This window comes from Nycticebus coucang, chromosome 15, assembly GCF_027406575.1.
Source record: "Nycticebus coucang isolate mNycCou1 chromosome 15, mNycCou1.pri, whole genome shotgun sequence".
Taxonomy (NCBI): Eukaryota; Metazoa; Chordata; class Mammalia; order Primates; family Lorisidae; genus Nycticebus; species Nycticebus coucang.
Window position 1 is genome coordinate 83799684 of NC_069794.1, and position 15924 is coordinate 83815607.

The window sequence follows — 15924 nt, forward strand, 5'->3', positions numbered from 1 at the left end:
AGCATGTTTATTTGTTTTACTGTAATGTGGTTCTTTTTCTTTGCAGTTGATTTTTTTGTATTACGGAAACATAAAAAAGCTATAGTATGTAAGGAAGCATTTAATGTATTAATGGATTCTTACTACATTCAGTCATTCTTGCCAAGACATAACATTTCAGAGTTGTGTGTGAACTTAAAGACGGCATGTGTACTGTATCATATTTTAAGATTCAGTTGAATTCCTAGTATTTTTTATACTTCTGTATTATAATATGCTGTTGTTAGAACTATCCTAGTCTGGTTTTCTATAACAGTTAAGTTGCCAAAAATAAAGATATTAGGATCAACATTTTGTTAGTTCTCATAAGTGTTTTGATACATAAACACATTAGAACAGTATAAAGATCATTTTTAATTCAAAGAATCATCCTTTTTCATGTAGTAATGACATAAGCAGTAGTAACCCTGGAATATGTTGCTTGGTATGTTTGTGTATGTGCATGCATGTGTATGTATGTGAATTATCTCTGGTGGTTTAACAATAAACAAATACAGGAAAATAGTTTCTTAAAAGGAAAACTTACTGATTAATTTCTTTCAGTGAATTATAAGAGAAAAATGTATGCAACAACCTCAAAAGGACAGTAATAAAATTGGTATTATTCAGATTGACATTTAATGCTTTTAAATGTTATAAGGAGTTTTTTAGATATACCTGGTTCAGTCCTTTTCCTTGTGTAGATGTCTCTTCACAGTGATCTTGCTTTTATTTCTAGAGAGCGTATTTTATTTGTGAAAATTAACTGATGAATTTGTTTTCACAATTCCTTAAACTAAACAATTTATAGGTAAGGATTATTAAAGTAATACAAAAAATATCGATCTTTCATTGAGAAGGTTTTTGGGTTTTAATTGGATTTTAATTTATTTTAAGGGAATTTGCCGGATCCGGGTAAGGCCCAAGATTTTATGAAGAAATTCACACAAGTGTTGGAAGATGATGAGAAAATAAGAAAACAGTTAGAAGTACTAGTTAGTCCAACATGCTCCTGCAAGCAGGCTGAAGGTTGTGTGGTAAGGGGAGAAATTAAAAGAGCTAATTTTGAATAAATCCTCACACCTTTTTTTTTTGTCCCCTACTTGTATGAGAAGTAACTTTATTCATTATACAGAATTTAGAAGATATCATAGGAATAACAGTATAAGTAAACTGTAATCTCTCTATAAAACAAATTGCTATTAATAGTCTGATGTGTATATATATATGTATGTATGTATCCTTCTGAAATCAGATTATATAACTTAGTTTTGAACATTTTACTTAATTTTCATTAATCTTTTCATAGTACTTAATAACTACATACATAGCATATCATTGAATATACACACAATTTTTTGAGTAGCATGTTACATTATATGCTGAGGTTTTTTTTTCCCACTTATTAATATGAAGAGCAATATAATTAATATCTTGATAGGTAAACATCTTGATTCTTTGTTTCAAGGATATATTTCAAGAAATACAATTGCAAGGGTTAAAATTCCATTTTTAAAACTTTTAATATGGGCTCGGCGCCCGGTTAAAGCGCCAGCCATATGCACCCAGGTGGGCAGGTTTGAACTTGGCCCAGGCCTGCTAAACAATGACAACTGCAACAAAAAAATAGCCGGGTGTTGCGGCAGGCCCCTGTAGACCCAGCTACTTGGGAGACCGAGGCAAGAGAAGCCCAAGAGTTTGAGGTTTCTGTGAGCTGTGATGCTACGGCATTCTACTGAGGGCGACATAGTGAGACTCTGTCTCAAAAAAATAAATAAAACCTTTAATATGTATTTGTAAATTGTTCTCCAGAACTGAATTAGTCTTATGTTAATCACCAATAATGATAATGACCATTTTCTAACACATAACAATATTGGCCAGGATCATTGCTGGAAACAAACACCAAATAAAAACAAACAAGTTATTTTGATGGATTCATATTTATTGCTTGCTAGTTATCTGACCATTTTTTCTGCCTTTGGTTTACTGACCATTCATATTTCTTTTGTAAGTTGTATGCTTATAAGGTGGCCTGTTTTTATAAAATCATATTTGTTTTTATCTTATTGTTTGTTAGTTTGTTATAATGGTGTTGTCTGTTAGGTTGCGTATAATTTTCTGTCACTTGTACATTTTCCTTTCATTTTGTTTATGTCATTGGGCTACCATAGTTTCTATATTCATCTAGCTGAGTCTGTCAGTATTCTTTTCATAGTTTTTGCTTATGGTGTCCTGCTTATAAAATCCTATTCTCTTGCAAGTCAATGAAAATATTTACTGTTGTCAGTGTTTATTAATGCTTTAGTTTTGTCCTTCTGTATTTTTATTCTTTTCAAATATTTTTGATGTAAGGTATGAAATAAAGGCGTTAACTTTTGTTTTTATTCCAAATGTCCAGTACATTAGATTAAATAATCTAATCTCAGGACAGTAGATTGAATGATCTGCCTTTTTTCTGTTTACTTGAATAGAATATTACTTTACCTTTCCCATATACTAAATTCTTAATCTAGTATTTTTTTCTTGAATGTTACCTTTTCCATATGCTAAATTCTTAATCTAGTATTTTTTTTCTGGACTTAGATTGTATTTACTTGTTTATTCTAGCATCAGGACTACTTGGTTTTTATTATTGTGGGTTTTGAATTTTTCAGTGTGATGATTTATTTAAACATATTGTTATAATATTTTAAAAATCTGCATTACAGCGTGAAATAACTAAGAAGTTGGGCAACCCCAAACAGCCTACAAATCCTTTCCTGGAAATGATCAAGTTTCTCTTGGAAAGAATAGCACCTGTGCACATAGATACTGAGTCTATCAGGTATTTGTATATAAAAAATATGAAGTTTTCATTACTTTTTATATATTCACACATTCAGGGGATCAGTTACTGAGTATCTGCTGAATATATGCAAAGCACCAAACTAGCTACTCATATGTATATTTTCATGTATACACATCTATATATATCCGTCTGTGTCTGTATGTGTACATCCACTTATCTGTGTGTATCTTTATGTAGTTTTTATTATTTATTTTAATTTTAAGTATTGGTTCAAATTGTATGAGAAATTGTCAGTCTAAATCTAATTTTTATCTATTAGCAGTATACCAGGGACTCCTTTTTTTGTTAGCTTGCATAGGTTAAGATAATAGAAACATATTTTTGTTATGCCCTCAAAAAAAAAAAAAAAGAATTAGGTAAATCTGTTATAAAGGAACATGTAATGCATTTTCACAGATATTTGAGAACTGAAAATGTTTTCAGTGTGTATATATATATAGCATATTGATTTATTAGTCATTAAATATCACTAATGAGTTTTCATCTTAGTGCTCAGTGAAGCCCTTTTGGTGATGTTTTGTTAGGGAGGGCATGAGGTATAACTTTGGTCCTTAATCTTTCACAAATAGACCTTAACAATGGTTACCCAGTAGTCACTTTGGACTCCTTTTGCATCAGTTTTCATTTGAAGCGGAGAGGGCAGGAGAAGAGTTGGTTTGCCAAGGTGTTGGTGTAATTGTCTAGATGGTAGTGGGATGGAAAGGAAAGAACATAATTGGAGGGCAGTTTTAAAAGAACAGCCTAAAAAATTGTTGTCTTACTGGAGTTGGGGAATAAAGGCAAAGAAGAATTAGAAATATAAGAGGTTAAGTCCAAATGATGTCAAGAATAGAAACCTTGAAAAGAATGAAGAGCTATTTTTGAAGGATGTGAGAAAAGATATGCTTCTTACTTGGACATTACAATATTGTTAAAATCAAGGAGTATTGATTTTCGTGTGAGAGTGAGGAAATAGTAGTCTACTGAGGTTGCATAGAAACAAGTAAAAAAAAATGAACAGAACTTTGGAAATTTTCTTACAGTAGAGAAATTACAGATATTTAGATCAGGGTATTACAGTGTTTTGAAATTTAAGATGGAGAAAGTTTTCAAAAGTAAAGTATTCTATGAATAGACAGAGACCATAAACAAACTTTTGGCTTTATTAATGAGAAGATCATAGAGGTCTAAAAGATATTTCAACACATAAACAGTGACAGGTAGCAGTTAGTGCTTCTTTTGTCCTCTGAAGTTACGATACATTTTTATCTCATAGAGGAAGTTCTTTCATCTCTCCTCCCTTAAAATTGATTGACTGTTCTCAAACATTAATTAATCTTCTGGATGAGCCGTGGTATGTATGCTTGTTGAATTTTGTCCCACACCAAGTGACATACAGATTCTGTGCATTACAACTTTTTAGTTATTTTATATATTTTGATTTGTTGCTGTTAGTAGAATGAATAATTCCCTGTCTGTTGTAAGTAGCTTTTGGTGTTAGAGAAAAGCACTAGTAATTGTGAGTGTTTTGTTGGTGTTGCCTCACTGAACTCTCAGTATTTTTGAATAGAATTTTTCAGTTGCTTCTCCTTAGTCTTTCAGGTTGACTCCTCCCCCCCCCACAGATTTTTTTTTTTTTTTTTTGTACAACTGTTGTTCTTTGCTCATTAGCTCAATTGTGCTACTTCAGAAATGCCTTTCTTTTTTTTACTTCAGCTAAAGAACTCTACTTCATGTCATGGCTTTCTTTGTAGTCCTTATCATTCTCTGATGATCTTCTTTTATATTTGCTTTGGTCTTCCTTCACGAGACTAAGACCTTTATGCTTTTAATCATGGAAGAAAGTAATGAGTTTAATTTTGGATATGTGCTGTTTTTGATTCCTGTGGCACATCTAGGTAAAAAATCTTAGAGTTACTGAAAATACAGGAAAAAATTTCAGATTAAGGATTTCACGTTAAGGTAGTTCGAGATGCGGGAATAATCAAGGAAAATGAGCAGAAAAAGAAACGCTCTCAGAAATACCAGCTTTTAGAGGGATGATAAATCTAAGGAGACCCTATAAGGGAAACAGACTCCTAGCATTATCTTAAATTAGCATATATAATATTGTTGTAAAAACATATTTACTAAACATTTTAAGGAAGATTGATTAATTGAATTTTCTTTCTTTCTATCTTTTTTTTTTTTTTTTTGAGACAGAGTCTCACTATGTCACCCTCAGGAGATTGCCATGACAGAATGCGGTGGCGTCACAGCTTACAGCAGCCTCAAACTCTTGGGCTTAAGTGATTCTCTTGCCTTAGCCTCCCAATTAGCTGGGACTACAGGCTCCCGCCACAATGCCTGGCTGTTGTTGTTATTGTTGTTGTTGTTGTTTAGTGGGTCTGGGCTGGGTTCAAACCTGCCAACCCAGTACATGTGGCCAGCACCCTAACCACTGAGCCATATGGGTGCCGAACCTTGAATTTTCTTGTATTTTGGTATGTTTCATGTCTGTTTAATCTGGTGTTTATTTGTTTTATAAAAAGAACAAATACTCATCAGTGTAAATTATTATTTTAGGTAATTCTCAATGCATTACAGATGTTTATTTTAAAGTAACATAAGCTTGTTCTTAGAGGAAAATTTGAAAACATGTTTCCCTTTTTATCTGTTGTATTCCTTTTCTAATGTTCTAGTGAGATGTTATTGTATATATGTTATCTAGTTGTTTTTATACCTTTTAGGAGCTGGTCTGCTTGTTTCTGGCTCTTCTAGCTCTGCCAAACACACATAATATTTAGTAAATGGTTTGAAAGTACTTAAGGTTGACATTTGTCCTTTTTTATTTCAGTATATATTGTTCCACTTGCTGGTCTAAGAATGAATTTTAGATAATTAGAAAATAGTCTTATTTTTATTTGGGTTCAGGCCATGCTTGGAAAGGACAATAATAAAGATATCAGTAGCCTTAATAAAGAGCAAATCAAATTACTGGGTGCAGTGGCTCATGCCTGTAATCCCAGCATTTTGGGAGGCCAAGGTGGGCAGATCGCATGAGCTCATGAGTTCAAGACCAGCCTGAGCTAGAGCAAGATCCCATCTCTAAAAATAACTGGGCATTGTGGCTGGCACCTGTAGTCCCAGCTACTCAAGAGGCTGAGGCAAGAGAATTGCTTGAGCCCAAGAGTTAGAGGTTGCTATGAGCTATGACACCAGAGCACTGTACCGGGAGTGACAAAGTGAGAGTCTGTCTCAAAACAAAAATAAAAAAAGAGCAAATTAAATAACATTTTCACCTCATTTAAATTGGCAAGGGAAAATAACAGCTTTTGAAATGAAGCATCTCTAAGTATTTTATTATAATTATTTATTTTACATTAGTGTTTGAAAACCAGCTCTTTCAAATTTTCATGGATGTGGTATATATAGAATTATTTTTCTTAGATACTGTTAGTAAATAACAGTTGAGAAAAATGATGGCTTTATTTTTTTTGTCCTACTTCAGTGCTCTTATTAAGCAAGTGAACAAATCTATAGATGGAACAGCAGATGATGAAGATGAGGGTGTTCCAACTGATCAAGCCATCAGGGCAGGTCTTGAACTGCTTAAGGTAGGTATCGATTTGAAATCATATGCCTTAACTGTTAAACATATATAGTTTATATTGTTATTCTTGAAGTTTGCTTCTTACGTTTACATAATCTAAAGTAAAATTTTGACAGTTAAGTTCACAAACTCATCCTAGAAAAAATGCTACACACCTCTTTGTAGCTGAAAATCACTATAGTCACCTTTGAAGTACCCTTTAAAGCAATTTTGGAACTTTTTCTGGAATAGCCCTCAGAACTGTCATCATATCACTGTTGATGTCCTAAATCTCATTGAAATGTCTTCCTATCAATATTCCCTTATTTTGGGGTAAAGAAAAAAATTATTGAGGGCCAGATCAGGTTATGTAGGGAGAGTGTTCCAATATAGTCATTTGTTCACAGTTAAAAGCTCCCTCACAGACAGTACCCTTTGAGCTGGTGCATTGTTGTGATGTAAAGCCACAACTTTTGCATGCCAAGATACTCAGTTAAGATTTTTCTATTTGTCTGTTGATGTTTACTTGGTCTTCTGTGCTTCTCACAGTAAGCCAATGATTTTGACTTACTATTTGATGAATTTTTGCAATATTTTTGTCAGTTCTGCTTGTTATCGTCTGCCCTGATCTCTCTTCATCAGTGATGTTTTCTCTCCCCTCTGAAGAACATTTAATCTATTTGTACACTGCCATTTTCTTCACGACATTATCCCCATAAACTTGCACTAACATGTCCCTGATTTCACTTCCACTTTTGCCAAGTTTAGCAAGAAATCTATGAATGTTTATTTGTTGCTTTAACTCAAGTTCCAACATTCTTGTGACAGCACACAGAAACATGCAACAATAATGATGAACACCACTCAGGAAGATGCTTTCCCATGTTGACACGAACATATCTGGGAACACTTATATACCAAGGTTATGAAACCTTACTGAGTTGTTTGTACAGTGCCACCAACCTAAGCTGATGGTGGCAAGTTCATGAACTTAATTGTTAGACCTCATATTGTTACTATTGGAGTAAAACAGTGTTACTATTTTCCTATTGCTAGATGTTTAGAATTTTCCAATTTCATTCTTATAAACAGTACTAAGATGGATATTTCTATGTAAGAGTTTTTGGTAATTTTTTTTAAACTAGAAAAGCATGATTATTTTCAAAATTTTTAGATATATGTATTCAAATTCCTTTTCAGAAATATTGTACTATGTCATATCAATAGTGTATGAAGGTACTTACCTTCTTAACCTTCACAACATGGGATAGTACAAATTTTTAGAAGATTTGAAAATCTGATAAGTAAAAATGGTTTTAATTTGCAGAATTATTAATAGGTCCATCTTTCATATGTTAATCATTAGTGTTATTCCTGTGGTGAATTTATTATTTTTATACTGTATTCCTATATCCACTGACATCTCAATCTTTTGTGTTTTTTTTTTTTAATAATTTGAATGAGCTTTTTATTTTCTTTGTTTTTTTTTATGGAATATTTTTGACATATAAAAATGTGTTCTGTGTTAAGTTATGAAGTGTAGTAATAAAATGAAAGCTGTGAAAAGTAAATAGAATATTAACTCAAAATGAGTATTAAAAATATTGTGGAAGATTCCTGAGTTGTTTTCTCTTCATATCTCCTAGATATTATTGTCCTGAATTTTGGATTTATTTTTCTGTTGCTATTCTTTATAGTTCTATCATCTATATATGTATCTCCAAATAATATATTACTTAATTTGATTGTTTTCAAATCTAATAAGTGTGGCATTATAGGTAATATTTATTTTGCTACTTGTTTTTTATGCATTGCACATTAAATTCTCATTGTTTATTTTATACTTAAAGAATTCTATAATGTTCAGAGAGTTTGTATTGTTTTTATTTTTTAAAATTTTAAACACAATCTATTTGAAATTTATTTTGAAATTGTCTATTAGGGGAATCTGATTTGATTTCCTCTGAATAGCTGTTCAGTTTTCCCAGGACTATTTCTTTTCTTTTGATTTCTTCATAATTTATTACAATTTATGTAATCTAAATTCTTATATATGCTAAGGTCTGTTATTACTTTGGTTTTTCTGTTTCACGATTATACTGTCATGTGAATTTGGTTATTATAGCTTTACAGATTTTTTTTTTTTTTAATATTTGATAAGTGTTTCATTCCTTTCCCTGATTTGGTTTTTGAGAAATGTTCCTCCTAGGATTATAGGCTGGTGGCTCAAGCCTATAATCCTAGGAGGTCCAGGTGGGTGGATTGCCTTGAGCTCACAGGTTTGAGACAAGCCTGACCAAGAGCAAGAACCTGTCTGTGAAAATAGCTGGGCATGTGGCAGGCACCTGTGGTCCCAACTACTCAGGAGGTTGAGGCAAGAGAATCGCTTGAGCCCAAGAGTTGGAGGTTGCTGTGAGATATGACACCCTGGCACTCTACCAAGGGTGACAAAGTGAGACTGTCTCAACAAAAGGAAAAATGTTCTTAGCTAGTCCCTTCTAGTGAGCTTTATTTAAAAGATTATTTTGTTAAATTCTCTGTTTATGTCCCCTTTTATTGTTCCCTTATTCTCTACCTCCCAAAAATGCCCCATGTAAGAATTAAAATCCAAATAATTTTGACTAGAAGCATAGTTAACATGTAATTTAATTTTGGGAATAAGTGACTTTTTATATCATGCAATCTTTTTATACAAGAACATTTCTGATAGGTTTAAATTTTAGTTGTAGTGTTCTCAGTTTCTTGTTAGCATAATTATTTGTGTATTGACTTTGATTTGTGGTATTTCTAATAAATAAGAGTTTGGATTTGTATTGTAAAGATGAAAAGATTTTATGAATCATTTTTACAATTCATTTTGTAGGTACTCTCATTTACACACCCTATCTCCTTTCATTCTGCTGAAACATTTGAATCACTCTTGGCTTGTCTCAAAATGGATGACGAAAAAGTAGCAGAAGCTGCACTACAAATTTTTAAAAACACAGGAAGCAAAATTGAAGAAGATTTCCCACACATCAGATCGTGAGTTGAGTTTATTATGATAAATATTCCAGGCATCAGAAAAATAATTCTCTATTTGTTGATTTATGTAAAAATTGAAATCTTTCAAGTTTTGAGGAAAACTGTCCAGGTTATCTTAAGCCTATACTGTTCAATTTAAATTTTTCTTTCCTGGGAAAAAGCATTGATTGGTGTTTTAGAAGATACATGAAAATGGGGGATAAATATGACATAACTTTATGAAGTATCACTTTAACAGTCCCTGGTATATTATGGTCTAGAGTAAACAATTCACATGAATTTAAGGTACAAGGGGAAATTTTAAAAGAGGTTTAGCAAGACTGTCCATAGTACTCTTTACTTTCCTCTGTGATTAAGGGTACTGGACCAATAATTTTCAGAAGCTACCACAAACTGGACAGAATTGGCAACAGATATGCCTGGACTGAACTGAATGTGGAAACACTGACAATTGATACATATCCCAGAATCAGCTGTATAAGGCAACGTATAGTAAGTGTCCTATCCTTTGCTAATTTAGAGGGAAGAGATTGAGGTATAAACACACTTTGAAAGAATTAAGGAAAACATGATTTCAGCTGTAATAGGACTGACAGAGAGGTTTTCTAGTCATACCATTTTTCTTTAGGCTAACTTATTTTTCCTACCAGGAAGCTTTGGCTTAATGGTAAAACTAATGGAAACTTATGAAATGTCTTTTTACCAACTTTATAGGAACAGAAAAAGTCATGTGGTGACCCTCAAAACAAAATAGTGATGAGTGATGGGGTTTTATTCTGATTCAATCTGTCTCCCAGCAGGCTGGGTCACCTATAAGTAAATAGATATGCCAAACTGAGGGTACCTTCATAGTATATAATAATACCCATAGCCCAAGTGGAACTGGTTTTCATCTCTGTAAGAATTTCAACAGACTTGGAGAGAAACTACACACAGATAAAGGACTCACCTCTTTTAGCCTTAACTTATATATGCCTCTTAGCTGATTAAGCAACTGTGACCTTAGTTGGGACCATTGTTAACTTTCTTTTTTTTTAATTTTGAGACAGAGTCTCACTATGTTGCCCTGGGTAGAGTGCTGTGGCATCGCAGCTCACACCAACCTCTAACTCTTGGGCTTAAGCGATTCTCTTGCCTGAACCACCAAAGTAGCTGGGACTACAGGCACCCGCCATAATGCCCTGCTACTTTTTTGTTGGGAGTTGTCATTGTTATTTAGCTGGCCCAGACCAGGTGGAACCCGCCAGCCTTGGTGCATGTGACCGGAGTTGTAATTACTGTTCTATGGGTACCACGCTTGTTAACTTTTTAAGAGAAATATTTAACGTCCTGTCATCAGGGAGATACTATCTATGCTTTTGTGTAAATGGCAGTGCCAGGGGAATTTTCATTTCTCAGAGATGAGTAAACAATACAAAGAAACAAATTGACAAACATGAAACCTATGTAAATATATTAGTATTCAAAAGATAGCTAATTAGGTGGCACCCGTAGCTCGGTGGGTAGGGCGCCAGCTGCATACACCAATGTTGGCGGGTTCGATGTGGCTGGGCCTGCTAAGGAACAACAATGACAACTGAAAAAACAACAAAAAAAATCTGGGCATTGTGGTGGGCACTTATAGTCCCACCTATTTGGGAGGTGGAAGCAGGAGAATCACTTAAGCCCAAGAGTTTGAAGGTGCTGTGAGCTGTGACATCGTGGCATTCCATTGAGGGCCACATAGTGAGACTTTGTCTCAAAGAAAAAGCTAATAAGCACTATTAGAAGAGTTGAATTTGTCTAGGATAAGAAGAAAATCTTAGTTGCTTTAAATTGCCAACGAAGTTATATAGCAAATGACATCTGTGGTAAAAGAAGAACAAAAATAAGATAATGCATGAAAAGGAGCTTAGGATAAAGAAGAACAGCAGTATAGGGTATATTTTACTATAAGCAGTGAGGAGCAAAATAAACAACATAGAAGATGGGCTCAGTAAGCTGGAGACAGGGCTTGAGGAAATCTGCCCAATGATTTGGAGAATCTAGAGAAAATGGGTAAAAAATGAGGCAATTGAATGAGTTGCAGGTAATGAAACACGTAATTGACTTTTCTGGAGAAGAGAATAGAATAATGGAACTGGTATATTCAAGAGAATTATAGTAAACTTGTTTAAAGTGAATGAAAACATGAATCTGGAGATCAAGAAAACTCATATTTTAGGAAAATATCTTTGTGAAATCTATTGAATTTTTAGGGATTAGAAGAACTATTTCACAAACATCAAGAAAAACAAAAGTTAACTAAGTTAGTACAGTAGTAAATAATAAAGGCCGACTTACTTCTTTTCAACTACATAAAATTTCTGAAGTTAATGACTCAATAGCTGAAGAGTTTTGTGGAAAAAACAGTACAAGTAAAGAATTCCCTAGGCAGTCCAAGTTGAGTTTAAGGAAGGACAAATGAAGGATATTCCTAAGTATACAAAGACTAAGGAAATGTATCGCTATTTTTTTATTGTGAGATCTATCTACCCAGTTGTATGCTTTCTCTCTAATTCAGTTCTACTTAATGCCCCCTAAATCTGGCTTTTGTTTCCTTCTTTTTTGTATATCTCTGGTTTGTCTTTGCTTATTGTTTTACTCTAATTATTAATATTTAAATTTTAGTAGTGGCTATGCAAGAATATACCTAGTAGACTATAATTATGAAAAAAATTGAGAAAATTATTCTCTAATAAAAGCATCAGGAAAAGTTGTCTTAAGGGAGATTACATCTATAAGAAACCAGAATTCTAATTATTATTAATTGTTCAGAATATGGGAGGGGGAATACTAATACCACTCACCAACTTTAAGAAAGAATAGCTTGCAGCCAATTTTATTTCATTTGTGCCTTTAATCACTCCCTTGTTCCCTTTGTATTTAAAAGCAAATCCCAGACATTTTGTCATTTCATCTGTACATTTTTATCACAAATGGTTAGCATTACTTATTGTTAATATTCAATCAGTTCTCTCAAAACATACAGTGATCAATTTTTTTTAACTTATTTATTGATGGGGATTCATTGATGGTAGAAGAAACCAGGTTACACTCATTGTATTTGTTAGATAAAGTCCCTCTTACAATGATGTCTGGCCCCCAAAAGGTGTGGCACACACCAAAACCTCACCCCCTCCTTCCTTCCCTCTCTGCTCTTCCTTTCTACCACCCCGCCCTCCTTTCTCTTTCTGCTCTCCCCTTCCCCCACCCCCACCGTGTCATTAATTGTCATTAATTGTCCTCATATCAAAATTGAGTACATAGGGTTCATGCTTCTCCATTCTTGTGATACTTTACTAAGAATAATGCCTTCCACTTCCATCCAGGTTAATGCAAAGGATGTAAAGTCTCCATTTTTTTTAATGGCTGAATAGTATTCCATGGTATACATATACCACAGCTTGTTAATCCATTCCTGGGTTGGTGGGCATTTAGGCTGTTTCCACATTTTGGCAATTGTAAATTGAGCTGCCTTAAACAGTCTAATGCAAGTGTCCTCATGATAAAAGGATTTTTTTCCTTCTGGGTAGATGCCTAGTAATGGGATTGCAGTATCAAATGGAAGTCTAGCTTGAATTCTTTGAGGCTTCTCCATTCTTCCTTCCAGAAAGGTTGTACTAGCTTGCAGTCCCACCAGCAGTGTGAAAGTGTTCCCTTCTCTCCACATCCACGCCAGCATCTGCAGTTTTGAGATTTTGTGATGTGGGCCATTCTCACTGGGGTTGCTATCTCAGGGTGGTTTTGATTTGCATTTCCCTAATAAATAGGGATGATGAGCATTTTTTCACGTGTTTATTAGCCATTCGCTGTCTTCTTTAGAGAAGGTTCTATTTATGTCTCTTGCCCATTGATATATGGGATTGTTGACTTTTTTCATGTGGATTAATTTGAGTTCTCTGTAGGTTCTAGTTATCAAGCTTTTGTCAGATTCAAAATATGCAAATATCCTTTCCCATTGTGTAGGTTGTCTATTTGCTTTGGTTGTGGTCTCCTTAACTGTACAAAAGCTTTTCAGTTTAATGAAGTCCCATTTGTTTATTTTTATTGTTGTGGCATTGCCACGGCAATCTATTCTTTTGATTCTGTTGAGGTTTCTTTTGTGTCCTGGGATATGATCAATTTTGGAGAATGTTCCATGGGCTGATGAGAAGAATGTATATTCTTTTTTCTTTCTTTTTTTTTTTTTTTTTGTAGAGACAGAGTTTTCACTTTATTGCCCTCAGTAGAGTGCCGTGGCATCACACAGCTCACAGCAACCTCCAACTCCTGGGCTTAGGTGATTCTCCTGCCTCAGCCTCCCGAGTAGCTGGGACTACAGGCGCCCGCCACAACGCCCGGCTATTTTTTGTTGCAGTTTGGCCGGGGCTGGGTTTGAACCCGCCACCCTTGGTATATGGGGCCAGCGCCCTGCTCACTGAGCCACAGGCGCCGCCCAGAATGTATATTCTTTATCTTTGGGATGGAGTATTCTGTATGTGTCTATCAAGCACAGTCGATCTAGGGTCTCATTTAAGTCCCTTATATTTTTTTTAAATTTCTGTTTAGAGGATCTGTCCAGTTCTGTAAGAGGAGTGTTAAAGTCCCCTGTTACGGTGTTATAGGACATCATATTGCTCAGACTGAGTAAGGTCTGTTTCAAGAATCTGTGAGCATTTAAGTTGGGTACATAAATATTTAGAATTGAAATATCTTCTTGTTGTATTTTTCCTGTGACCAATATAAAGTGATCATCTTTGTCTTTTTTAACTTTAGTTGCTTTAAATCCACATGTATCTGAAAATAAGATTGTAACTCCTCTTTTCTTCTGAATTCCATTTGCCTAAAAAATTGTCTTCCAACCCTTAACTCAGAGTTGTAATTTGTTTTTTCAAGCTGCAGGTGTGTTTCCTGCAGATAGCAAATGGATGGCTTGTGTTTTTTAATTCAGTTGGCCAATCTATTCCTCTTCAGTGGGGAATTCAAGCCATTAACATTTATTGAGATAATTGATAAGTGTGGTAGTATTCTATTCATCTTATTTTGTGAGAGTCCATTGCTTAGTTTTATCTTGTGCATCATTGTGGAAGTTAGGTTCCGTCCTTTAATTCCTGAGTTCTTACTTTGCTATTGGTCCATTGTGATGGTCAGTGTGTAGAACAGGTTGAAGTACTTCCTTCAGAGCTGATCTTGTTGTGGTGAGTTTCCTCAGTGTTGCATATCAATAAATGATTTGATTTCTCTGTCAATTTAAAGCTTAGCTTAGCAGGATATAGAATTCTGGGCTGAAAATTGTTCTGTTTAAGTAGATCAAAGGTAGATGACCATTGTCTTCTTTCTTGAAAAGTTTCATTAGAGAAGTCTGAAGTCACCCTGATGGATTTGATCCTGTAGGTCATCTGGCACTTACGCCTGACAGCTTGAAGAATCTTTTCTTTTGTCTTGACTTTGGACAGGTTCATCACAATGTGTCTTAGAGAAGCTCTGTTAGTGTGGAGGCGACCTGGGGTCCGATATCCTTCTGAAAGGAGTGTGTCAGAATCGTTGGTGATATTTGAGAAATTTTTATTTATAATATTCTCTAGTATGGCTTCCATTCCCCTGCGCATTGTTCTTCCCCTTCTGGAATACCTTTAACTCATATGTTTGAATGCTTCATAAATTCCCATAGTTCTGTCAGTGAATGTTCTGCTTTCTCTCTCTTTTTTTCTGCCTCTTTAACTATCTGAGTTATCTCAAGAGCTTTGTCCTCTACCTTTGAGATTCTTTCTTCTGCATGGTCTAATCTGTTGTTGGTACTTCCTATTGAATCTTTTTTTTTTTGCTCTCAGAGATATGATTTATATTTTACATATTCTTGTAAGTTTTCTGAATATGAACAAACAATGTATACTAGAGAAAACTATTTTTAAAACCTTATAAATAAGTTCAATAGTTAAAATTATAAGTAATTTTCAGAGTAAAGACGAATCAAAATGCCACATCTATACCATGCATACTATCACACTGTCCATTCTACGTGGTTTATAGTGATAGGTATTTATACACACACAACTGGAAATTCATTCTTTTGGTCTCCCATAGGCTGCAGGTTCTAAAAGTACAAATCCTAAACCTCTGAAGACAGCATAAAAAAAATTCCCTTGGAATCCTGAAGTAGTCCTTTAGCAGTCTATATTATATACATATATAAAAAAAGAGTCAAGATATTTGTTTGTTCTATTTATTTCTTTTTGGAAGACAAGGGAGGAAGTAAAAAAAAGTTTGGTTTTGCTTCAAAGAGCTTTTCTTAAAGAGCGATGATTCATTTTCATTATACATCAATATGGACATTGTTCTTTTGGTTTTCATGACAATTAAATTCAAGATAATATATGTACTATACATGCATGTTTTTCTGAAATTCAGTGTATTCATTTGTGCTCTTGTTCATATATGGGAAGAACTGGCACTTTGGCTTCAAGAACAAATTTTAAAAATC

The 15924-nt window shown here is 34.1% G+C and overlaps 1 protein-coding gene across 9 annotated transcripts in view; it reads left to right on the plus strand.

Moving 5' to 3' along the window:
• The window catches only part of PDS5B (PDS5 cohesin associated factor B), a 191079-nt gene that overhangs the window by 120902 nt on the left and 54253 nt on the right, over window positions 1–15924 (plus strand). For all 9 annotated transcript variants that reach the window (XM_053563584.1, XM_053563581.1, XM_053563576.1 and 6 more), the window contains 4 exons: window positions 916–1055; window positions 2730–2845; window positions 6339–6444; window positions 9283–9443. In XM_053563584.1, the coding sequence (XP_053419559.1) occupies window positions 916–1055; window positions 2730–2845; window positions 6339–6444; window positions 9283–9443 (523 nt within the window). The remainder of the gene's footprint in view (window positions 1–915; window positions 1056–2729; window positions 2846–6338; window positions 6445–9282; window positions 9444–15924) is intronic.